Source organism: Onychostoma macrolepis, chromosome 12, assembly GCF_012432095.1.
Source record: "Onychostoma macrolepis isolate SWU-2019 chromosome 12, ASM1243209v1, whole genome shotgun sequence".
NCBI lineage: Eukaryota > Metazoa > Chordata > Actinopteri > Cypriniformes > Cyprinidae > Onychostoma > Onychostoma macrolepis.
Window position 1 is genome coordinate 13,749,511 of NC_081166.1, and position 27,174 is coordinate 13,776,684.

The following is a 27,174-nucleotide window of genomic DNA, read 5'->3' on the forward strand; positions in this document are numbered from 1 at the left end:
GGAGCAAGACGCCACTAAACTATACATTTTAAAGTATGTATCCATGATAATTATACATGAGAAAGATTTGCTGCACCATTTAAAAAGTGAACTCGTACTTTTACAAACTGTATTAGAGATGAATATGCATCAAAAATGAGGAAATGGAAGAACATAAGAGATTAACTCGCTAACGTCTTGGCCACCATTCAACTTCTGAAGCCAGACATATAATGTCAAACTGTTAACCATTATGAAGGACTCCAAATTTATACTCACCAACTTAAGTTTTTGTTACTCCTAATGTCACTTAGCAGACATCTTACCACACTTTATCTGAAGTATGAATCACATTATGTTGCATTAAAGCAAAAATCAGCTGTGCAAATAATATAAATTAGGAGGCCTTGCAAGAGCTCAACTGATCGACACAATTTCAGCATGAATCTCAGGCTGTCCTTGCAAACACCCAGTAAGGCAAAAGTAACCAACTAGGGTAAGCATGAAACCAAGGCTAAATGTAAGCCAGCACACTGTAGGTTAAAAGGACAAATGAAGCGTTAAAAGAAAAAGTGAAGAAGAGCTTGAAACATGTCAGAGAAACAGAAGGAGATCTGACAGGAGCCGAGGTGATTACATAATGCACTGAATTCTTACTAACAGTGAAGACGAGCCGAAGGGATTAGCGTTATTTCTGACGCGCGCTTGTTTGTCTGTCGCCGCTAACGTTACCGGACAAACAAACGAAATAAAACTCGGAACCTACACACAATAACAACAACAGTGTTTCTTTGTTGTATCCAAACGGAAAGTGGGCAGTAATGTCAGTCTAATATCGTTATAGCAGCGCTTGTGTGTAAGCTCGCTCGTTACACAACAAGCCTAATACTTAGCAATGAAATCACGCGCAGGCTCGCGCTGGTTAGCTTAGCATGAGCTCTCGTCGAGCAAACCCGAGGCCCACACGTCCCCATACTTACATTTCCAGATATACTGCGGATGTCAGCGCTCGTTCCCACTTCGGTCTCTCGGTTGCGGGTATTTTCGGAGTCGATAAGCTTGTCGCTTCCTTTAAAAACAAACAATCAGGGTGACTTCACGTGAGAAGCGATCATTCCGTTTTCGGTGGTTCTCTGCTTTGATAGCGTGAATTTTTGCGCATGTTTGACGCCAACGCAGATGTCCCTGAACAAATCTGTCGACTTATTGACTAAATCTGTCTAAGTTTCGTATCAGTATGGGATCATGGTGTAGGATAAATCATTACATAGATCCGAATAATCAGCTTCTGTAGGGAGGCCAAGATATCCTTCGGTTCAGAGTCTTGTGCGTCTTGATGGAGGGGAGGGATACTTTCTTCAAGTGGCTCGATGATTGGCCAAAACTCTACTAGGCGTGTTTGCTAATTGGATTATTTTGCTGACAGCTAAGACTACAGATGGCCAATCCCACGATTTGATTGGCTTTCGTCTTGTCATTTTACCGTCATAACGCTTGAACAGTAGTTTACATTAAGCACAGAACTCATTTCTAGTTTGTCATGCTGAGTGTTTCCATCAATCTCGATGGTCACGGTTGAGGCGATGTGTTTTTAATTACAGTAATAAGCCAACATTAGTTTAGTAATTTTACGGTTGGTTAGTAATATGTAATTTATTACATTTTATTGTTTGTTTAAATTAGTAGCCTATATACATTTATTTTTATATTATATTTATTTATTTATTTATTTATTTTTTAACAGAAAGATTTTTAATGTTTTTTTAAAGACGTCACTTTTGCTCACCAAGCCTGCATTTACAGAATAGAAAGTTCAGAAACAGCATTTATCTGAAATATAAATATTTTGTAACATTACAAATGTTTTTATCATCACTTTTGCAAAATAACACCCTTGCTAAATAAAAGTATTAATTTCTATAAAAAAAACAGACGCCAAGCTTTTGAATGGTATAGTATAATGTTGCAAAAGCTTTTTATTTCAGAAAAATGCTGATCTTTGGATGTTTCTATTCATCAAAGAATCCTGAAAAAAAGTGCTCAACTGTTTTAAATAGCTATTGATAATAATAGCCTAATAATAATAGCCTAATAATAAATGTTTCTTGAACAGCAAATCAGCATATTAGAATGATTTCTGAAGGATCATGTGACACTGAAGACTGGAGTAATGATGCTGTGATGCTAAAAATGTAGCTTTAATCACATAAATGACACAACCTAACATTTATTCAGATAGAAAGCAGTTATTTGAAATAGTAAAAATATTTCACAATATTTTCTTATACTGATTTAGCTGTATTTTGGATCAAATAAATGCAGGCTTTAAAAACCATTAAATATCTTACTGTTCAAAAACCTTTGACTGGTAGTGTATATGTGTGTGTGTGTGTGTGTGTGTGTGTGTGTGTGCGCGCACAGTATATATATTCATATTCTTATCAATATTAATATTCTTATTAAAAGTCATGTACTTATTATAATTGTTCTGTCAAATGTTTTTTGTTGTTGTTGTATCTTTGCAGCGTAGTCTAAGGCAAATGTATGAGTAGATTAAATTTAGCAAGTAAATCATCATAGGAGTAGAGCACAATGGATGCATTGTTTTCTTTTTTAATTAATATTTCGCCAACTCGGAATTATAAGGTTCTATCTGCATTCTGAGCAGTTTTGAGATACTGAGCTTCAAAGTTTTTGTGTTCCATAGACTTCTGTTGATAGAAACCTTTTTGTTTTCTAAAAAAAAAAAAAGGCCCAAAATGCACACAGCTTACAAAAGAAACATCACATAATGTAAATAAGTGGTCACAGAATAAGAATATGTGAATAACTGCATTTTGACAAAAATGTCAGATAGAACCTTATAATTCCACGGTGACGATTTGTTGATTTTCAACAGTAAAAAGTAAAGTTCTCTGACTTAAATGAAATATAAAATCAAAATAAACAATCCTCCTCGCATAGCACATTTGTTTTTCATTGCACAGATTTGTAACACCGTCTAGGTGTCTAGAGAACAAAAGTTGACCAAATATGTCTAAAGATATTTACGTTCCCTTTTAGTGGAACACAGATTCTCTGAAATGGAAGCATTTTGAAGATCTTCTCAAACAAATCAAAGAGGGTTTATTCTTGGTCCAACTAAGTAAAATGTATTTTTGGCCAATAAATAGCAGCTTTTGAGCTAAATGAATGCCATATGGTGCAAGTGTCAGATTGCTATATGTCAGTCCTAGAATAAAGAGCCATGAGTCCAGGGTATAACCAAATACAGTGTCCGATATCCTTTTGATCTTGCTCCAGAACCCATGTGTTCTCTTTCAACCTTCATGAAACACTTCTGCCTCAGTGGTTCAGCCGATTGCACCAGCTGAACTGTCCACTTCTCTGCCTATACTGTGTCTGCATTAAACTGTGGTTAACCAAACAGTGACACAGAAACACAGATGCCTTTGTGTCTTCAGAGCTGAATGGTTAACAGTAGAAGGTGTCTCTATGCTGTATTGTGAATCTTTTATAGAGTTTTGTAAGGACAGACCACCATTGGCTGCTTGACAGCACCATCAAGTGGTCACCGGCAGCCGTTCGCAAAAGCATTTTTCTTCCTATCTCATATTTTTTTTCTATCAACCTGTTCCCTTATGGCAGGAGTATCAAGCTTAGTTGCTGGTTTTTACTGGAGTTTAGCTCCAACCCTAATTAAATAGACCTGAACCAGAAGGTCTTTAGGATTAGGAACTTCCAGGCAGGTGTTTTGGAGCTGGTTGGAGCTAAACTCTGCGAACAGTGGCCCTCCAGGAGCAGATTTTTGACACATGTGCCTTAAAGGCTCCATAGTTTTCTGAAAAATGTATCTTAATTCAATGACTTTATGGTGAAAAGTGAAAACAAGAAAACATATCTGCCAAAATCAAGTTTATTTTTACTTACCCCAATTGCAGACCTTTTTTTTCTTGTTTTAAGCGTGAGGTCACTTACTTTTGATATATTCTTTAGAAACATGACTTGTGATCTTTTGTCATTTTTATTCTCAAGTAACTGTATCATGATTTAAAAGTGTTACAGTATTTATACTGTAAAACAAGACAAAAATACTAAGGTTTTTTTTTCGTTTGTTTTGTTTTTTGCAGTGTTAGTACTTTACTCTGCACAGGCTTGGCAAAGGAAAATACCCAGAGCCTGGTTACATCTATGAGTCAAAACTGAAAGAAAAAAAATGATGCAACAAACTATTAAACATAATAAGCTGCACAGTTCGATTACTAGCAGCTTATAAAAGCTGAGTGCACATTCCAACACTCCCACTTCTCTCAAGGAAGTGCAGCTCTGAGGCCGAGTTAGATTATTATTACTGGTGACATCGTGCAGCTGTTGCTGACTGGACAGTTTTGCCTGGAAGCAAAATCATGTTTAAATATTTGTGAATGTCTGCATTAATGCATCTAGTATGCATGATTAATTATGCATTACTGTGTGTGTGTGTGTGTGTGTGTGTGTGCGCGAGCGTGTGTACACATTGTGTGATGGTGTATACAGACAGTCAAATCCTTTTCTGACTTTTGTCACTATGAATAAGTAGCATTCTAAACTGTAAAATCAATATTTCATCGCATGTTTTACAAGAAAATACTATTTCAGTTTTTCTATTCAAGATTTCGCTTTTAAAGGAATAGTTCGTCCAAAAATGAACATATCTGAAGATGTACACACCTTCAGGCTATCCGAGATATAGATTAGTTTGTTTCTTAATTGGAACAGATTAGGTCATATTTAGCATTACATCACTTGCTAACCAAAGGATCCTCTGGAGTGAATGGGTGCCATCAGAATAAGTGTCCAAACAGATATTAACATCCTGTGAAGTGAAAAGAAATAAGAAACAAAGAATAAGAATAATAACAAGAATGTTCATAAGAAACAAATCCATCATTAAGGCAGCTTTTTTTTAATGGAGAAAGCAATATTATGGATAGGGGACTCGTATTTTAGGTGAAAGCAACTGTTGGAAGTTAAAAACATCTCAGTGATAGAATTGTTTCTCATAAATGCACAACTTTTTGCTTCACAAGACAGGAATTGATGGACTGGAGTCATGTGGATTACTTGTGGAGTACTGTGATGATTATGATCAGCTGTTTGGACTCTCATTCTGACGGCACCCATTCACTACAGAGGATTCATTGGGCTGCACTGGGTAGCTTGCATGGCCTGAGGTTAAGCAAGTTTTCAGCAAATTTGTATTTTGGGGCGAGCTATTCCTTTAATTCATTGTGTTACTTGCCTTTTCTTTGTAATTGTTTTTGAAATTTACTAGCAATATTTGAGTGAAAACTGCTTCTACACCAATTTTTTTTCAGTGTTAACACAGAGGATACTTTACACACTCCATTTGACCCTCTGTTTTCCTTCATAGTCTGATTTAATTATTTGTGAATTTTGAACGCTTTGAGGGGATTCACTTCACATTAAGCACGCTGTCCACACAGCGTTAAATATTGAGCGAGCGTGTCGTTTGTTTTTATAATTTCTCTTGCCACAGGTGCTGTTGGCAGCCCGAGCTTGGAGACCTCGAGATGTAACTGCATTTTGATGAGCCGTCAAATAAGAACAAAGCAGGCTGGAGGCTTTAGTCAGGCAGGCTAGTTTATTTCATCACTTGTGACACGGAGCATGCACACGGATAGTCAACACTCCCCAGCCTGCCTTTGTTTCTCGCTACATCTGAATGTTTTCTGCCACGACGGGCTGTTTTCTTAAAGCACTTGCATGCCTTGTCCTTGTGAAAGCCTCTTTCTCATTCACCCTTGTGCCATATCTTCTCTCCACTGTGCCAAACCGAGAAGGAAATTACTTGTTTGTGAAGTGGCGGGAAGAAAACAACAACTTGATTCAGGGGTTTAAAGGTCCGGGTCAGTCTACTTTCCTTTAACATGCGAGGATGAATAGATGGCAGTCTGTTGAGATATGGAAGGGGCATGTTCTGTATTACTCCATGTTCTTAATTCACATGTTTTCAGGATCCCCTTTCCCCCCTCAAACGTTTTAGCGGTACCACAGAGTATAAAAGCAAATTCATCTTTTATTCAGCGCAGGTTGAATATTCAGACTGCGAGATGTTAAAGCAGTGGAGGTCAGTGTTTAGCAGGCTTCTCTCGCCCTGAAGTACTAAAACAGAGTTTGAACCAGGGTTCATGGAAGCACATTAAAATGTTTCGCATTCTGAACAAGAGGCAGACCAAAGCCACAGCCTATAGACCCTGCTGCATATGCATTAGGTTCTGTGCGACAAAAGCTCAGGGCTCTTATTCACCACCCTGTGGATTGTCTTCAGGCGAGGCCCTCGGTGTGAAGGCCTTGTTCTCGGGTGTGCTGGCGGGGCCCAGACGCACTTAATGGTGTGAATCAGTGGACCAGTGATGTGATAAGCGTATGGCTGATCTCACTTCTTACCCTTTGGCATCTCCAGTCTCCTTGAGGCGTGTAGGATGATGAACATATTTTACCCTTGAATACTGATGGAACAATTAACAGTTAGTTTGTCTGTTGTCATTTAAAATGGCTTAAAATAGTCCTTGTAAAGTAATCAAAAATAATTAACTAAAGTGATAAAGAAGAATATATGCTCTTTACAGCCATTTTGTCCTTATGAACTTTAAAGAAATAAACATTATAATTTTAATTTAACTCAGTAAAAACTCTGTTTGTTTGTTTATATGTTTTTTCATTGAACCTTTTGACAAATATTTTTAATAAAAAAGTGCATATGTGTTTTTTGTGGAGTACCGTATTCGATACATCAGGTTTTTATGTCTCATATAGATATGGAGCTCATACTCAAGGAGGAAAAAAACACCTAATTTTATTCAGAGACCCAAAACTGAGCAGAAATATACAATTTGGTGCAGTTGCTGATATCTCATAAAGTTTACTATATAAATTAATGAGAACTTTATAACAGTATAGCAGACTACTTACATAAAATGCATTTAAATATATACATAAGCTGTCACGCTAGATCTTTTAATGATATGTCATGGTAATATGAGATTCTTTATGGTCAAAGCTCTGTAGTTTTTAATGTGATACTAAAATTTTAACAATTTTCAAAATAATAATAATAATAATAATAAAATAAATAAATAAATACAATTATTGATAATCAAATCAACCTAAATTGCAGAAGGCAGAGTTAATGTTTCAGTCGATTTTAATACATTTTGAAGTAATAATTTTAACTTGGTGGTGACGTATTCATGCATATGTAGAACATTGTGTCCCCATACTGCTGTCTTAATATATACTCAAAAGCATGCACATGTGCTCACCAGCAAAGCAAGCCTGGCTCCACAGGGGGGTCTGGGTGGGTTATTATGATCTTGGCCCACCCTGGTAACCACAACCCACCTGCTGCCTTCATTTTACAGCCCACCCTGAAACTCCTATATAGCCCACATTCTGGAAGGTTTTGATACATAATAGGCACTTTGCACAATTTAGCTTAATCAACAATTAAAATCATACATCAGTGTCATTATTTATAATTAGCTAAACTTGTAGCTAGAGTAAAAATTAGAATGATTAATTCCTTTTTTATTCATTTTTAGCTGTAGTCCATGTTTTGCTTTTGTTTTTCCCCAATAAATATGATTAAATATTGTGTAAATCCACAAATTTTATGAAGAGTATATGAAAACTGTTAATTTCATAACCTGCAAACCAACATTTGGTCCAAAACAAACTATCCTCCACTGCACAATATATTTAGACTACACTTTTTATCCATTCACAGTTTCATTTTTTTGTATTTTTATTATTTGTATGCACTTTATTTAATTTAATAAATCACATAGCCTATCAGGATTTAAAATGTTTCCAGAAAGGTCCTGAATTTGGCTCTGCACCTCGGGCTGACACACAGCATTTTCTGAAGGTCAGGCACCTCCTTTCACTGATCATTAGCTGAAAAGCCAGCCCTTGCGATGCTTTCTCTAAGTCAACCACTTATTTAGTGAAATGGGATGTGAAGGCCTATTTGTTTTCATGTTTTCCACAGACTGTTTTTTTGTTCACTTCTGCCCCCTACAGGAATATGTCTGAATAGCAACCATTATTGTGAAGGCAGAGAGACTCATCTGAGGATTTCGCCTCACATGAGCACATCTAATATTTTAGCAACGTACTAATCATATATAACATCCTAAAGGGATAACAAACCCAAAAATGAAAAATTTGTCATCATTTTATCCTCATGTCGTTCCAAACCTGTATGACCTTCTATATTTTGAAGAATGTTGGTGCCCATTCACTTTGATTGCATGGTCAAAAATACAAAGAAACTGAATGGGCACTGAAACTGTATGGTTACCAACATTCTTCAAATATGTTCTTCTGTGTTCCACAGAGGATAGAAGGTCAGGTTTGGAACAACATTAGGGTGAGGAGGCAGAAATTTCATTTTTGGGTGGGCTACACCTGTCAAATACTTTAAATGAGTGTGTCTCTTTGCTTATTTTCCAATAACTTGCTGCTAATCTTATTAAATAAGCTGTTTTAGGGAAATAGATAACAAGTAACCGTAAAAATCTTTATTTAGCAGATAAATGATCATATATTCTGCCGATCTCTCCTGTTCCCGCCTGTCGTTTCCCTTCTGCTCGGCGGTCTTAACACTTCTGTGTGACTGCGACTCAGACGGTAATGGGAAAATGTTTTGAGCATTTCACACACTCACAGAGCTGAAGCGTTGCGTTCTCAGGCGGCGTAGCCATTAGGCTGGCTGCCGACCAGCAGACCTGTCACCCTTGTTTAATGTGCCTCACTGGGCGTGTTTGTGTGCAGACTCCGCGATGGGCATTTTTGAGGAGGAGTCCAGGCTGAAGCGGCATGCGAAACCATAGGCCTCTGAGGGTTAATAGCATCTGCGCCTATTCTGCCACCTCCAGACGTCAGGAACACGCACCGTCACCCACTCAGCTCAGAGGGTCGCGCACAGAGCGCTGGATGCCGCTCTTTGACAATGTCAGCACCGATTTAAATGAAATTCTGCATGCGCTAATTGAGTGATCTCTAACCATCCACTCAAACCACCTGGGCAGAGCTCCAGCGGTCCGTTCATCTTCCTCGGCGGTGGAGCTCCGGCATGTCCTACTTTACTGTTTAATGACCCTCTGATAGAGCAGGACCGTGCCAAACAGCAAACAAAAGCGAGAGCTTTAAAACCCAGCGTGACCCAGATGATGCCCCCCTCTGTGCCCGCTTTCATTGTTCTGACAGGAGAAAGAAGCCGGGTTTCATTTGCATAATAAATGGGAATGAAACAGCACGAGAGTGTGCCGCTCCTCACCGTAAAACAGTGCCTGTTACAGCAGCATGCAAATGATCTCCATCATAATCCCATCATCATTCATAGATTCGCTTGAGTTGATGGGAACTACGTAAACACAAATACACCTCCAGATTTGATATGAGAAATCAGAAACTTAAATCTGCTTTTAATACAATGCATAATATTACTCTCTTCGTAGAGATAAAAATGCATCATACAGTATATACAGCCATATGCATATAAAGTGGTGGCCAAAATTATTAGAACACTAGTATTTTCAGCAGCTAAAAATGGTTTTAAGTCAGTTATTTCTATCTTTTGCTGTAGTGTGTCAGTAGAAAATATCAGTGAACATTTCCAAACATTCATTTTGCCATTAATTGTAATAATGTAGTGAGATTTTTGTTTGCTCAAGGAGTCTGACAACAGCCAGTGCTCCACACAGAGCATCTTGGAGATGTTACCACAGTTCTTCTGGATTTAGTCTGTCTCAGTTTGTTCTGTCATTTCAGACAGACTGGATGACGGTGAGATCAGATCTCTGTGTGGAGCACTGGCTGTTGTCAGACTCCTTGTGCAAACAAAAATCTCACTGCATTATTACAATTAATGGCAAAATTAATGTTTGGAAATGTACACTGATATTTCCTATGCTGACACACTACAGTAAAAGACAGAAATAACCGACTTACAACCATTTTTAGTTGCTGAAAATACTAGTGTCCTAATAATTTAGGCCACCACTGTATATATATATATATATATATATATGTGACCCTGGATGACAAAACCAGTCTTAAGTGTCAATTTTTCGAAATTGAGATTTATACTGAATAAATAAGCTTTCCATTGATGTATGGCTTGTTAGGATCGGATAATATTTGGCTGAGATACAACTATTTGAAAATCTGGAATCTGAGGGTGCAAAAAAATCAAAATATTGAGAAAATCGCCTTTAAATTTGTCCAAATAAAGTTCTTAGCAATGCATATTACTAATCAAAAATTAAGTTTTGATACATTTACGGTAAGAAATTTACAAAATATCTTCATGGAACATGATCTTTACTTAATATCCTAATGATTTTTGGCATAAAAGAAAAAATAGATAATTTTGACCCATACAATGTATTTTTGGCTATTGCTACAAATATACCCCAGCGACTTAAGACTGGTTTTGTGGTCCAGGGTCACATATACACACACACATACACACACACACACACACACACACACACACACACACACACACACACACACACACACAGAGACAGTGATTTTATATACATAGAAAGCATATTAAATGACAGTAGGAGTGTCTACTTTAATGTTTCAAATATGTTTTTGTGAAAATAACGTCAAAATATGGCTGAAATAATGTTCTATCATCATTCTTTATGTAAATAAAACAACATGCTTATTCTGATGTTTATTCTGACCTGTACTTATTAAAATATATATAAAATAAAAGGTGGTCATATTAAATTGTATTATATTTTAATTATTAAAATTTGTGGACAAATGGGTAAAAATAGGTGGTTTGACGGAAAGTGGTAAATATTGGTAAAGATTTAAATTGACAAAAAATAGTTTTTAAGGGCTGCACTGTGATCCTTAAACAGAGTTCTAAATATGCATGAAAATATTTTTAGATGAATTTTGCTACGCTGAATGACATTTGGAGGGTCTTCAACTAAATAAGTAGCCTTCTATAAATCATGGTAAAAATGTACGATTATTGTTTGCTCAGAAATTAAATAAAATTACATGTTCTAATCTTCAGAAAACAAACAAACAAACAAAAACTATTAAACTTTAATTGCTTTGATGCTTGAAAACCCTTTTTCATACACTCTCAGAAATAAGGGTAAAGCTGTCACTGGGGCAGTACCTTTTCAAAAGGTACACTTTTGTACCTATTAGGTTCAAATATGTAAGTACTAAAATGTACCTTTAAGGTACCAAAATGGACCTTTTGAAAAGGTACCGCCCCAGTGACAGCTTTTGTACCTTTATTTCTGAGAGTATATATACATATCGTCAATTAGACCCAAAATGGAAATCTACACTGGAGCTGTATCACATCTTTGTCAGCGGCACAATTTCTGGTGCAAGATGACAAGGTTAAACGTCTCCTCAGCTGTATTTGGTTGCCAGGCAGTGGTCAAAAACATGCCTGACAACAGCTATTCCCCAGATATTAGGGCTCCCGATGAGATGTTTTGTCAGATTGGCTTTTATTTGATACGAATTATGTTTCTTGCAGGCCTCATAACATGTAGTCAGATGGGTCAGTTAAAGAGAGATCATTCCTTTCATCCGGGCAGGGGACTAATTAAGCATACAAAACACTATTTATTTTGAAACCCACATTTACAATTGAAACTCATATTAGAATGGTGCTGACACACACTTTTTTCTCATTAGCAGAGTTTAATTGTTGCACAGTATTTAGGTGGTTTTGTGTGCATGTGTGGGCTTTAGATCCTCACAGACAATGTGCAAGAGCTGGGATTACAGTCGTGTCACGCCAAGATTATTCTCCTTGCCTTATCCTTGCAGAAATATGATTATTATTGTCATTGTCATTTTGTGTTATTCCTGTTTATAGCGCGATTAAGTCCAGTCTTATTAATGAAAAACTCATCGGATGTCAGCTCCTGCTCATGCAGGATAAGAAAATGTTTATGAGACAGAGGGCAAAGCTGGGAAAGGTCCCTGAGAGATTTGCCATGTTTAAATAAATGCCAGGCCTGAATAATTTTGTCTGCATGGATCAGAGATTCAAGTTTACAAGATAAGCTATCATGGGTGTCAGAGGACGGGCTTGCACAGACTAAGGCAGCTTCACTTCTGCAGACGATCTCAGTCCTTGCGTTCATGCTGGAATTCTGTTCTTTCATGTTAGAAATTTGTTTACGAAAAGTGTGTGTGTTCATACATGCTTGAATGTGCATTATAGATATGTTATAGTATGCAGTGGCCAAAAACAAAAATGTTATATATTTTAATATAGTTTATCATTTTAAATATTATGTATATATGTATATATTTTAATTTTAATTATATAATAATAGTGATATACTATATGTAATATTATTTTTTAGTAATCGTTATTGTATGTATAATAGTTATTGTATATACCTTATTTTTCCCGTTAGAGCGGGCCATTTGTAAATTTAATGTGTCTGTCTTCCGGTGTCATCCGCTTCCAGCTTTTTTAGCTGTACAAAACCGCTCATTTTGCTGCTTGATATTGCAAATTGATGAGTCTCACCATATTATTTTTATGTATTATCTTAATTATGAACACACATAGTGCAAGCAGTTTTACCGTTTACTGCACTTTGTTATTCTTCTCATTATTTCTCTACAGCGGCTTATGAACCAGAAGTCTCGTACATTCACAGAAAACGGCTTACTTCCGCGTTGAAGAATAAGGTGGATACACACACACACACACACACACACACACACACACACACACATATTGTGGTTGTGCCTCAAACCAGTGCGATGTTTTTATTTATATGTGGTACAGATTTAAAGTTTCATTTGAGCAACAACAGCATCGTTGCAGGATTCTTAATTTGCACCAGCTTAATTTGTAAAGTGCCAGTGATTCCCATGATCCTCATCTCTTGTGGTTCTCATCTCTGATTGCTCAAACCCTGATTTGGCTTCTTCTTATAAGAATATCAGACCCTCTGCTATAAAAAGACACTGGAGGCATTATCGTCTTATAAAACGGATTCAGAAACAAATTAAAAATTGTCATGTCTAATCTTCTTTGACCAAAAGTACCAAGTGCAAGTGGTACATGTTCTTAAATCTGTGGCCTGATCCAAGTTGTTTACAGAGCTAAGCCTCAGGAGGGATCTGGTTGCTCATAAATCTGGGGCTCTGATTATGTCGCAGCGGAGACGAGACACAAAGCCACACTCTCATTTTCACTTCCCCCTGACCAGGAGACATACATTTAGGTCAGATATATAGCCTGTTTGCCCTTGCATATATAAAATTATACACTTGATCGGAACTACACTCTAAAAAAAAGCCTATATTGTATCAACCACCAAATCATGGTCCATACAAATCCAATGCTTGCATAATATCTTGGTGTCTTGAAGTTTTGAAGGCAGCAAATTCAGAGCAGTTGTTTAAGTCAATGAAAATTACACATTTATAAGCAACATATTTTGAAATTTCTAACAAGAAATAAGTATTGTATTTCTCATTTATCTCTACTTTCACTTCACATTACGGAGTATTGTAACACTGTCTGGCATTCTCTTAAGCATAATATTGTCTTTAAAAGGATGGATTTTTTAATCAATATAAATGAAAATAATATAATAATGTGCAGATAATATTTTTCAAATCTAATATTTTTTTCAATCTTTCTTTGGCATTAATTGTTTGATATAGAAACAGAATCATCTTGGTTTTAAAAGCATCCAGAAAGTGATTTTGTCTTCATTTTGTATATGGTACCTAAGAAGGATTGTGTATGTTTGTTTGAGTGTACAAATATGATTTAGATATGAGATAATATGCAGTAGCCCCAAAATGCATTTGGGCTGGTAACCCACATAAAACTGCATGAATTTCCTTGCATTATCAAAATATCAAGCCAGGCGGCAAGGTTTTTTTAAGAAAGAAAGCACGAGCAAAAGCAGAAGCACAAGCAAAATATTTTAAAAATAAAATAATTATATAATAATAATATATAATAAATAACTATTCATTTTAAATTATAGAAATATATATATATATATATATATATATATATATATATATATTTTTTTTATCTAGTAATACCATATTCAATTTTCTGTTCATTCCAAGATCTAAAAGTAATTATTGTCTTTATATTAAATGAGCAGATATTGTTCTTTCTTATTTTAACTGTCTGATATATCTAAATGGATGAGTTTAATTTTTCAAATGGTTTTCAAAGACATGCTGTCTTAATTCACAATTAATTTAATGTGGTGGGCATGCTGCATATATGTGTTTGTTTGCATGTGTATTCATGTATCTACATATGGAAGCCATGTTAAGCATCCCCGTTTTAATTAGTGGACAGGATAAACATACATGTTTGACACACAATGCACCCCAGCTCTGCTCTTTTTTTAAATGCTCTGAGGAAGCAGTTGAACTGAGCAGTGCAGGGGCTTAGCGACTGATTACAGAGATTGCTGGTGCCATCCAGAGCCCGCTGGAACACACGAGTCAAGTGGCCTGGCAGCGGGATGAGATTTTTTTTCTTGGGATTGTGTGGAATTATACCGAGTATTAATTCAGGTCCCTGCAGGATTCTGTGGGAGGCGACGGTTGGCTGGTCGTTACAGCGATGATAAGGATAAGGAGCAGCTGCTGATGCTCAGTTCAGCAACCAGATTAATCTGCCGAGACTCTGTATTAAAAAAATAAGGCACAGAGCAAGTTTGATTGAGACTTACGCTTAGGGAAAAATGAAGGGATCTGGATGCTACATGTAAAGGCGGGGGGGGGGGGAAGACGACAACCGGCTTGTTCCGAAAGCTGTTAAGATGGGATGAATCCAGAGCACTGGATATATCTCTAGTTTCATCATAAAAAAAAAAAAACACTCCCTAATCTATATTTGAGATGTACTAGATCTTTATCTGGGAAAGATTATTCTTTGCATGATATTTAACTTAAATAACACATTGTATATGGTTGTGTAGTGTTCCCCATAAGCGGCTTGGCAACTGCTTAGCTCAGGAATGTGTTACTGTAGCAAGCTCTACTCATATTTAAAGCATGGCAAAATGGAATAATAAGAATGAACATTTATTTTGTGTATCAGATGAAATTCTGTTTTATATACTGTATATATCATTTTGAACACAATCTCAGTTAATTAAAGGAACATTTTGGGTTAAATACAAGTTGTTGATAACCACAAAAAATAATGTTCTCTTTTATCTCCTTTTATTTAAAAAAAAAAAAAAAATTGGGTTACTGTGTAGCACCTACAATAGAAGCATGGGGCAGATCAATAAATGTTCAAAAATTTCAAAAGAAAACCATAAAAATGTTAAAGGAATAGTTCCCAAAAATGAAAATTGGTTCATTTCAATTCATTCAATTTTATGGCTGAAAATGTCATCTCGTCTGAATCAGGAGAGAAATATGCACAGATCAAGCATAGTTTACAAGCACTAACAGTCCAAATCAGTGCTAAACAAATATGTTGGTGGATTTTGGGAGTACAGCAGGGGGTGGACTTTTTCACTTAAGGAAGCATTATGGTATTTTGGCCATAATCTGGTAGTTTACAGTTAAAATCTTAATGAGGAATTTATTACAAACACACAGATTTCCACTTTACAGGATGTGAATTGATGAACTAGAGTTGTGTGGATTACTTGTGAATTATTGTGATGTTTTTCTCAGCTTTTTGGGCTCTCATTCTGATGGCACCCATTCACTGCAGAGGATCCATTGATGAACAAGAGATGTATTGATAAATTTCTCCAAATCTGTCAGATGAAGAAAAAACTACATCTTGGATGGGCAGAGGGTGAGTACATTTTCAACAAATTATAATTTTTGGGTGAACTATAACTTTAATGTGATTTTAGTGTGAAAAATCGCTTATTAACCTTTTTTGTGTTAATTTGGACTATTTCTTTAAACTGGGTTAGGTGTCACTGTCTGTAAAGAATACGGTCTGGCACCATAACGCCCACCCCATCATGCAAACCCCCCAGTCCAACACACATAAATAAGCATACAGACCACACACACATAAACGCATCACTACTTTGCAAGCACCCCGTCCTCTCTCGCAGCTATGAATATTGAAGTGAAACACTAATAACAACATGTTTGCATTGTTGCGACTGCTCGGTCTCAATTATTTACTGGTGGACACTTAATGTGACCACCAGAGCAGCTACAGAGCAGCGCACAGCCTTTACTTCAGTCAGCTCCACTCTGCCATGTCACCTTGACCGTGTCACTACAGCTTAGGCGCAGACGGGGGTCAGAGTTCACTCTGCCAGGTTGTGTGAGTTTACGAGGAGGTGAGGTCCAATCAAGCATGAGACAGCTTTTCACTTCCAGTGTCCGTTAGGCCGCCTCGGCCAACCAGCTCCTGCGCCCTGCACATTAATCCACTCAGCAGCATTAATGCACCGAATGAAAGTTTTATGTGCCGGATAGTCAGCAAATAGTCACTGCTTTTAGGGCACAAATAAGGCCAGGGTAAGCAGTTGTGTGTGAACATGGTGTGCTTTGGTTTTATACTCTTTTTTTTTGAATGTATATTGAGAGATATTTTTCAGCTAGCCCACATCAACTCGAGGTGTTTTTTCAACTGATTTATGACCAATAAACACTTATGTGCACATTGGGACCAAAATTCTGAGACCATTTTGAATTTGGGATTTCTAATTTAAACCTTGTAATTAAAAATGTCAAAAAAAGAATATTAATATATCATTATTATTGTTGTAAATTATATTCATTAATATTATTATTTCATTATTATAGAATGACATTATACATTCTTACTATTAGCATGATTATTATTACTTTTATTTCATTATTATTTCAGATTTGTCACTATTTCAAGGTAATAGCGGTAATATTTTAGGATTTCAAAAAATGTAAAACAAAGAATATTATTATTGTTGTAATTACTATCCAATATTATTATTATACTATTATTTATTAAATAAATATTTCAGATTCGGCACTATTTCGAGGTAATACATTTTTAGATTTTTGAAAAAATGTAAACAATCACATTTATTTATTTATTTGTAAATAATTTTAATTAATATTACATTTATATTTAACAATTATTGCAGATTCAACATTATTTGTAGGTAAGAGTTTTTTAATAGTGTTTTAGGATTTCTAAAATTTGTAAAACAAAGAATATTATTAATATTAAATACTATTGTATTTCTATTTATTTAATAAATATTCCAGATTCTGCACATCTACTTCTAGGTAACTATCAAAAACAGTTATGTGACATTGACCATATATGAACTCATTTGTACAGATGGTCAGAATCACAAGAAGCTCACTTAATTATTCTCAAATCATGCTCAATATGATCATCAGGTTTGTGGAGTTCTTGCAGTTCCATCTGCCATTAAAGTAGAAGAAAGACAAATCAAATAATATTTACGTTTCAAATATTAAAGACCACAGGAAATGTTCTCATAAGTTAGTTTTTGACATATTTCTCTATTGTGAAGACTGTGTCATCACACGTATAACCATTTTGATGTAAAATATGGCTATATTGCCCTCTAGTGAACTGTATAGTATTGACATGCAGATAAATCAGAATCAAAGATGTAATCATTTGATTAAAAAAGATAATAAATTCAAAATCTACCTGTAACATTGATTCTTAAATGCATTAAATTGACAAACCTAAAGTTAAATTGTCAACTTGTAGCTGCAGACAGACATTACCTCTTTAATTATACACATTTTAACTCTTCCTATTATAACATTACAATACCGCAAAGCTTAATTAGCTGGTATAGTCTCACTCATTAAATTAATCATGTAAAGTTGAAGTCAAAAGTTTACATACACCTTGCAGAATCTGCAAAATGTTAATTATTTGACCAAAATAAGAGGGATCATACAAAATGCATGTTATTGTTTAAGTACTGACCTTTAAAGATGTTTGCATATAGTCCACAAGAGAAAACAATAGTTGAATTTATAAAAATGACCCCGTTCAAAAGTTTACATATACACTTGATTCTTAATATGATCAACAGCTGTGTATTTTTGTTTAGTGATAGTTGTTCATGAGTCCCTTGTTTGTCCTGAACAGTTAAACTGACCGCTGTTCTTCAGAAAAATCCTTCAGGTCCCACAAATTCTTTGGCTTTCCAGCATGTTTGTGTATTTGAACCCTTTCCAACAATGACTATATGATTTTGAGATCATATGCAACTATTACAGAAGGTTCAACCGCTCACTGATGCTCCAGAAATAAAACTCGTGCATTAAGAGCTAGGGGGTGAAAACTTTTTTGAATTTGAAGATCAGGGTAAATTTAACTTATTTTGTCTTCTGGGAAACATATAAGTATCTTATAGCTTATGAAGGGTAGTACTAAATGAAAAAAAACAAAAAATTATATTCAGGCAAACTAAGAAAAATGTTCACATCTTCATTCTGTTCAAAAGTTTTCAACCCCCGGCATTTAATGCATTGTTTTCCTTCTAAAGCATCAGTGAACATTTGAATCTTCTGTAATAGTTCCATATGAGTCCCTCAGTGTGAAAAATCGGATCTCAAAATCATACAGTCATTGTTGGAAAGGGTTCAAATACACAAAAATGCCGGAAAACCAAAGAATTTGTGGGACCTGAAGGATTTTTTCTGAAGAACAGTGCTCAGTTTAACTGTTCAGGACTCGTGAAAAACTATCACTAAACAAAAAAACACAGCTGTGGATCATTCAGGTTATTATTTTCTCTTGTGGACTATATGTAAACAGCTTTTTTTGTGAAATATCTTATTCAGGTCAACAATAACATGCATTTTGTATGATCCCTCTTGTTTTGGTAAAATAATTAACATTTTGAAGATTTTGTAGGGTGTATGTAAACTTTTAACTTCAACTGTATATTATGTATTTAATTTCACTCATTTTTAATGAAGTACATACTTTTACAGAATGTGAAAGGAAGGCCCTGCCTTGCAAGTTCTATTTGATCAGCAGGGGGCGGTGTAGTTCCAGCCATGACATCCATCCATCCAGTTTCCAAACCGCTTGTTGTATGCAGGGTTGCAGGGATGCCGGAGCAACGTCTAATACAGGCGGGAAAACACCCTGGATGAATGAACAATCCATCACAAGCCCATCTATATGACAGGTCAGGCTGAAATAACAATTCAGATTTTATGAATGACAATAAACGTGATCAAATACCTGCATATTATTGTTTTCTAATTAAACCTCACAAATAAGCACAACAAAATGATGATTTTATGTCATCACAATATCTTTAAATTATGCTACAACAAGGACAGCCCTCTTGCTTTTAGATTTAGAAGTGGTTACCTTGATTGCCAGTTAAATTTTCTTTTAAAATTCTCTCTTGTTGTATCCAGGGAACAGCTCGGAGCTGGGCACGCTTTGGGGTGTGGTGATGGTGTCTTCGATGGGGATGTCCAGAGCACCTCCTTCGGCTAGTGTAATGAAAGGCTGCCGGCCTGTGGCAAGGCCAATAGGGCACACTGAAGCCCAGAATACCAGCTCTGTGGCATGACGTGGAGGGAGGAAAAGCACCAGTTTAGAGTGACTCCCAAAATGTCATCTGAAAACAAGGTTGGGTGCATGAGTATATTAGAATAAAGTGACAAAATTTTATAAAATGCTAATAAAAAATTATAATAAAAAATTATAATACAAGTTAAAATGGGGGGGGGGGGGGGGTTGCTAAAACAAAAAGAAAATTGAGTGAAAATGACAGTCAAAATAACAAAACATATTTTTGTTATGATGTGTTTTCCCCCTTTTTCATTTTCTTTGTTGAATATTTTCAAATCTATTATGTAAAAATTTTCATATTTACCATGACATTGACATGAAATCTGGCTAAAAGTAACATTTCATAAAATGCTCATAGAAAATGGTCTTACAAAAAAAAAAAAAGACATTCAAAATGACAAAATTTTTGTTTACACGTGTTTGTGAATATCTTTTTAATATTCTTTGTTAATTATTTCCCTGTTTATTATTTCAATAATTTCATATTTACCACAAACTAGACAAGAAATCTAAACTAAATTCAATAAAATGCTAGTAGAAAACTCTTACAACTGAAAATGACAGTCCTTTTTATTATTCTTTATTAAATATTTCCTTGTTTATTATTTAAAATGCTTCTTATAAAATTGACATGAAAAACAATTCGATAAAATGCTAATTAAAAATTCTCTTGAGCAAAATGACTTGTGTAAAAGGTGTTTTCCTCCTTTTTAATATTCTTTGTTAAATATTTCTTTATTTATGGTTTAAACATGTTCATATTTACTATAAAATTGACAAGAAATCTGGCTACAAAGTACCTTAAATGAACCTTAAAGTCAACGTAAGCAAAAAAAAAAAAAAAAAATTGTCTAAAAAAGAATATTGCCACAGAGGAGACGCCTCTGACGATAATAACACATAGGAGCAAGCTGTGCTTAGTAGTAAGCGAGCGGCGCAGACCGACCCAAACCGGTCTCATCTCCGTCAGGCCCTGGGTGCTGCAGCAGATGGAAGCTGGGGTTAAATTCAGCTCTGGGTGTAACCGTACATAAACAAGCAGAGCAGACCTCAAACATGGCTTCTGGATGCTCTACGGCCTGTAGGGAAGATCCTGGGGCGAAAACAAGGGCCCAAACCTGACACTGCTTTCATGAGACATCAATGGTCCATATTCAGCAAAGAATATGATATGCACAACACGAACCTCCAGCAGACATCGGCAGCAGCATCTTCAAACTGTCAGTGTGACGACAGTACAGACAGAGAAAGAATGTTCAACATTACCATGTGTTGTCGTGGAAGACAAGAAGCGTTCCCTTATGGGCCGTCCTCTCTACCTAGTGGTTGCCTTGGACACACATTGTGGACATCACAAAGGAGCCAGTGTACAGTCCTGTGCAGACGCCTTGGCAGCCTCTCTGGCCATAGTAGCGATGTTCCCTCTCTGTGCAATGATGTAATGTTTTGGAATGATCGGAGCAGCTCAGCGAGAACTGGAGTCAGTGTAATGGATGAGTGGTTTCTGTGGACAGAGTTTTGTTTGAGAGTTTTCTTCTTCTTTTTATATTTTATTTTTCGGTGGGTTGATTCAGTTGTCCATCATGGACCATGGCAGATCTAAGGCTTACACTGCGTGTAATTTAGAGCTCTAAATTGAAGGTTTATAGCCAAGAACTGCATCTACTATGATTAGTGTTCTTCCACTTTCCTATCCACTATGAGCAGTTAATCTTTAGTTTATATACACAAGTTGAATCACGCAAAAGGAGATGGCCCTGTAACTCATGTAACATATTACATAATACACGGGTCTAATCATTCTACATTTGGGATGCCGGTGTGGTGAGGACTTCTAAGAGAAACTGCCAATTTAAAGTGATGGGAATTTCACATGGACTGAACTTAAATAGCCACTGAGCTAGGATCCCACAAACACAGCTTGTACTAGGCAGCTCTTCTTTCCATGAATCAATGAGTTCAGTGTGGAAACGAATAATGTTTTCACTCAATGAAATTATTATGCATGCATTTAACCAGTTGGCCAGACTAAATTTGAACCAATAATTAATATAACAGAATGGGTTTACTAGTCAAACTAGTGTCGGATTAATACAGATTTTCAAATGTCAAGCAAAGTAGCATTGCTTTGAACTCGACAAAAATGTATCACAGTTTGCAAATGTTTCTGGAACAGCAAATCAGCATATTAGACACTGGAGTAATAACACTGAAAATCTAGCTTTGCCATTACAGTAGTAAATTACATTTTAAAATATATAAAAATTAGTGCTGTCAAATGATTAATCGCATCCAAAATAAAAGTTTTTGTTTACATTGTATGTCTACTGTCTATATTTATCATGTATATATAAATACACACAGATACAGTATATATATATATATATATATATATATATATTTACATGCATAAATTTATATTCATATAATTTATATTATATATATATATATATATATACAAACAAACAACATTTATCTTAAATATATGCATGCATTTGTGTGTGTGTATTTATATATAGGCTACATATTAAATATACACAGTACACACACATAGGCTATATTATGTACACAAAAACATTTATTTTGGATGCAATTAATCGTGATTAATCGTTTGAAAGCATTAATTAAAATTGAAAATAGCTATTTTAAATTGTAATACAATTTCAGAATATTATTGTTTTTACTGTATTTGTAATCAAATAAATACAGCCTTATTTCAGAATCACAAAAAAAAATCTAAAACTGTACTCATTTTAGTTTTTGTCCACATAATAATCTAATAATCTACTCCAAAATTTGAAAAACTCATCATAATGTAAAATCACATTTCAACACAGGGGGCACTGTAGAGGCTGCAAGATCTGAAATGCATGTGTCAAAGAGACATCCATTCCAAAATGTGCAGGGCTGAGGTTCTCGAGAACCACTAGGCCTATATTAGGCTATGAAAAAAAATCCGTAAACAACGATATGCAGTCAGTGGTGCATTACTCTTAGGAAGTAGCTTAGATTAGAGATACTGTTTAAAAATCAGCCTTAAAAAGGAAGAATGTAGTGGCATACTTTCTGCGGGGAACTAGAGGTGTTGGAGAGGAGAATCGTATTTCAAGCACCTGAGTTGAATTTATGTAGTGTTGATTGTCTCGAGGCAGGCAGTGCGCACTAGGGCTGCTGAAGTCTAGAGGGAGGGAGTTACTGAAACCACGTGACGGGAAGGGCGGGGCTTCAGGCAGCGCACTGTTGAAACTTTGTCGAGCTCCGCCCTTTAACAGCTGCAACGCATTTATACACATGTGCAAACTTTGCCCATGTACGACACTCCCCAAAACCTGTGCGGCTCAACTCCAAAGAAGTCCAGCGCCTTTCTAACTCCGTTTGAAGAGGCAAACCCCGTTCAGCCGTGGATTTCTCCGAGTACACAAGGATCCTTCTCGGTCCGAAAACTTTTTCCCCCTGAGCTGGAACTCACTATAGAAAATGTCTGCTTCGGTGCTGTCTTCCATATATGATTTCGACAGGGTAAGAGTTTATATTTGACTTCTTCACTTTTGCTCTTTTTTTTTTTCTCAGCTTATCTTCGTATTCTGTTGATCTTTGTTTGTTTCCTTAATTTATCCGCGCTGGCAAACTTGTAACATGAGAGCTCTGTGTTTACTCACTGGCTTCTGAAGCTCATAATAACGCGTTGTTGGGAGACCGGGAGTCTTGTAACTCTTTTTTTTTTTTTTTTTTTTTTTAATTAACGGGGTTTTTGCGTTATTCGTCACAAACGTTGATATAATATCCACACACACACACACACACACACATATATATATATATATATATATATATATATATGTATATGTATATGTATGTATGTATGTATATATATGTGTCAGTTATAAGTTAAAGTAGTTTTTGAAATCCATTTCTTAGACTCAAATTGTCATGTACTGTTGTGACAAACGTACCACAGTAGTGATATAAGCTGTAACATCAATTGAATACCTTAATTTTAGGTTTTGTAAAGGAATTTGTGATTTAATTACGTTAAAAATAACATGCCACAACACACTTTCATTTAAATCTCTTATTTCAAATATATAGGACAACATAAAATGTTAACCCCACAGAGCAAATAAAACACAACAAACACAGAAATGCATAAAGCATGGGGTTTGTCTTGTCATATTTATTTATTTTTAAATTAGTATACATATCTAAAACCTATACAGTTTCCATCATTAACGATGATAATTTGATTGTCATTTCCCAGTCATTCTGCCTTTTTACCAAATGTAACTTTTATTTATAAAATATATTTTTATACTGTCCTATAGCTTTTGCCATCTCAGGAGGGTGATGGTCATGTTACAATAGTGTTTTCACTCCTGTATTGTATTGCTAATTGTTGGTTAAATTAATGGTGATCCCTCTTAAACTTATTTGACATCCATGCTTAGAAATTCTGTTTGTTTTCTTTCAGGAAAAAGTCCCAAATTCAAACACAATCTATCTCCACAATATGCTGGAAAAGAGGAATGTCGGGGTCCCATTTGCTGCTTCCAATACCAACAACAACAGGTCTTTTGGTTATTTCAGGAGTAACTCAACAAACCACATGGACTTCAACATGAGCAACAGGCTCCAGATTGGTTTCGAGAGCTCGACACCTGCCTTCATGAATAAAGAAAACAAGTACCGAGACCGTGCGTTCAGTGACACGGGAGAACGCAGTCAACAACTTCAGGAAATCCTTCAACAAAAGCCCGGCTCTCAGATCAACTCGACCCGCTACAAAACTGAACTTTGCAGGCCTTTTGAGGAAAACGGTTCGTGCAAGTATGGGGAAAAGTGTCAGTTCGCTCACGGCTATCACGAACTGAGAAACCTGTCCCGCCACCCGAAGTACAAGACCGAGCCATGTCGCACATTCCACACTATTGGTTTCTGCCCATACGGCCCTCGCTGCCACTTCATTCACAACGCAGACGAGCGCAGAGCTGCTACAAGTAACGCTCAGCCGAGGCTCAGCAGGGAGATTGGTGTCCTGGAAGAGAAAGAGTCATCAAACCCATTCCTGAGACAGAGGGAAAGACCGAAGCTGCACCACAGCCTGAGCTTTTCCGGCTTCTCCAGCTCCTGCAGCAACGAGTCCGCTTTGATTGACAACCCAACATCACGCACACCCCCGCCGCCCACCTGCACACTCACTCCCAGTTCACCCTGTCTGAATGCATTCACGTTCCCCGATCAGGATCTTAAGGCTTTTCTTGCCCCCATCATCCCTCAGACCCATAGTGCTTTTACCCATCAGACCAGCGGTGGCTTGTACAGTAACATCCAGACCAACGCTTGCCCCCCGTCGCCACCTTTCAAAATGAGCCACTTGCCCTCCATGCATCCGCTCTCAGAGTCTCCAGTGTTCGATTCTCCACCAAGCCCACCGGATTCCCTCTCAGATCCCGAAGGGTACCTGAGCGGCTCTTGCTGTTCCTCTGGCACAATCAGCGGCTCGGAGTCGCCCAGTATGGACGCAAATAGACGTTTGCCAATCTTCAGCAGGCTGTCGATTTCAGACGATTGACTTGCTATTATTGTTATAGCCTTTTATCCAAGTAGTGCCAACATGAGTTTCAGGTCAAATATCAGTCTCAGCCGTTGGTCATCTCTAAGTGTTTGTCTCATGATTGAGATATGATATTATATTTCTTCTTTCTCATTTTTCCTTACCAAGATGATGGCTTCAACAGTCTAGAAAAAGGCCTACGCAGAAGTAGGGAAAACATTCCATAAGTTTGGAAGTGGTGTGAGAGCACAAGAACTGGGACTCATAAGTTGGTCATGGAATGTCACTGCAGATATTTTCTTTTTTTTTTTTTTTTAACTGTGTGGTATCATTGCATTTTGCATCATGCTTTGAAGTCTATTTAACTTATTTATTGTCATGTGAAAGTATAGCCTTCAAGGATAAATGGAGTCCATATGGTATTTATCAAATCTAAAGCAATACACTTATATTCCTGTTTAAATTGTGATCGCCAATATTAATCTGGAAAACGTTGGGTTTGTCTCACAATAATATATTTTTGTTAACTCGTTTATTTTACTGTAAATAGGTAAATAATTTAAGATTGTATGCTATTTATTTCAACTTTGTTTACTGTGTGTGTATATATTAAAAAAGTGGGAGCGTCTGATGAGGCCACGCTGTGATTTCTTGTGCAGGAGGGAGGGAAGCTTCAGAGGATCTATGGGCATTTGTAGAATGTAGCCTGTCTTATGAGGTCTTTGTGGCCGGAAAGAACTAACTGACTTCACACCTACGAGTATGACTTTTTTTTTTTTTTTTTCTTTTACCAACGATAACGACAACCAAAAAAAAGTGTCCATTTGCACACAGTTGCATGACGATTGCAGTCTAGTGCCAGAGAATGTAGCGCTTTCCTATCTAGAGGTTAATAACTAGCTAATATGTGCCTGCTGGGGTTGAAGATCCCACATAGTTTAACCTAATAAAGCAGTTGCTTTGGTGTATATCTAAAGCCAATCGAATTGAATGTAGCTCATAGATCAAGATGCCTTTTTTTTATGGTGACAGATGCTATTTCACTGTTTATTTTTCTACTTTTAGAACATTTGAACGCACCATTCCTAATGAAAGATACTCTGCCTTTCAACTGTGCTTTTCTAGACATGCTGACTGGGGATATTAAGTTTTGTAGTTGGTTAATAACTATTACTTTAACTTTTTTTTTAGATGAAGTAAAGCAACACTGAATGTAATAAACGAACATCAGCTGGAGTTGGAGTATGTATACAAAGTGTGCAGAGTAAACTTGTACTGTATGTTTTTTTTTTTTTGTTTTTTTTTTTATATTTTCCATAGAACTTCTAATAAAGGCATTTCTGTACAAGATCTGGATGTTTGGAGGGGTTTTTATTCCACAGTGGAAATAAGAGTTGCTTAATGCTCAGGACAGGGTTTATTCATGCAGTGTCCTGTAAATTATTGTCTACTCTCAATTCTAGTCCGTTTTCCCGCCCTCCTGCTTTTCTTTCAGGGAAAAATAGCTACTTCAATATACTAGCGTTTGGTCTCCTCTCCTGACAGAATGTTCAATAGAGGCCTGCTTTGTGTGAATGGCAGAAAGTGAAGTATGAGGGGGGTGTGGTGGTGGCCTTGCACTGCGATCTTTGGGAGGTAGTTTATAGACCCTGCTTTTTAGAAATGCAACAATGTCCAGTGGAGCATTCAGTGGAATCTTTACTGGAATTAACTATTGGTTTATACAGATGTGTTCAGTATCATATAAAAACAGCCTACAGAGTCTTCTGCAGTTGAAATTCTCGGTGCTTATCGTAAGAAATGCAATGAGGAAAACACAGGCAGACATGTGTATCAGTGTTAAGGGTCTGCTCGTGAAGATAAGGTGCTTTGCAAATATTTACAAACTAAGAACTTCTTCGACAACCCTGTTTAACTTGGAGTGTTCGTAATGTATGGCCTCTCACAAGCATATGTATGATAAGGTTGATAAACAGTCAAATGATTGTGTTAGCTTATATGTGAAGCTATATTTGAATGTACCTGG

The 27,174-nt window shown here is 36.4% G+C and overlaps 2 protein-coding genes and 1 long non-coding RNA gene across 5 annotated transcripts in view; 1 reads left to right on the forward strand and 2 right to left on the reverse strand.

The window, feature by feature from the left end:
* The window catches only part of ppm1bb (protein phosphatase, Mg2+/Mn2+ dependent, 1Bb), a 37,699-nt gene extending 36,357 nt beyond the window's left edge, over positions 1 to 1,342 (reverse strand). Inside the window, exon 1 of one of the 3 annotated variants that reach the window (XM_058793125.1) lies at positions 960 to 1,340. The gene's annotated coding sequence lies outside the window, so the exon portion shown is untranslated. Of the gene's footprint in view, positions 1 to 959 lie in introns of all 3 variants that reach the window. The other 2 variants (XM_058793123.1, XM_058793124.1) reach the window with 2 other exon arrangements.
* Positions 1,343 to 17,173: 15,831 nt separating this feature from the next.
* Positions 17,174 to 19,512, reverse strand: LOC131551520 (uncharacterized). The gene is made up of 3 exons (XR_009273788.1): positions 19,388 to 19,512; positions 18,992 to 19,205; positions 17,174 to 17,440 (listed from the first exon to the last, which is right to left on the reverse strand). It is a non-coding gene; the product is annotated as an uncharacterized LOC131551520 (long non-coding RNA).
* A 3,404-nt stretch (positions 19,513 to 22,916) lies between these two features.
* zfp36l2 (zinc finger protein 36, C3H type-like 2) lies at positions 22,917 to 26,498 on the forward strand. The gene is made up of 2 exons (XM_058794525.1): positions 22,917 to 23,116; positions 24,066 to 26,498. The coding sequence occupies exons 1-2, from the start codon at positions 23,075 to 23,077 to the stop codon at positions 25,164 to 25,166; spliced, it is 1,143 nt and encodes a 380-aa protein (XP_058650508.1). The 5' UTR covers positions 22,917 to 23,074; the 3' UTR covers positions 25,167 to 26,498.
* The last annotated feature ends 676 nt before the right edge of the window (positions 26,499 to 27,174 follow it).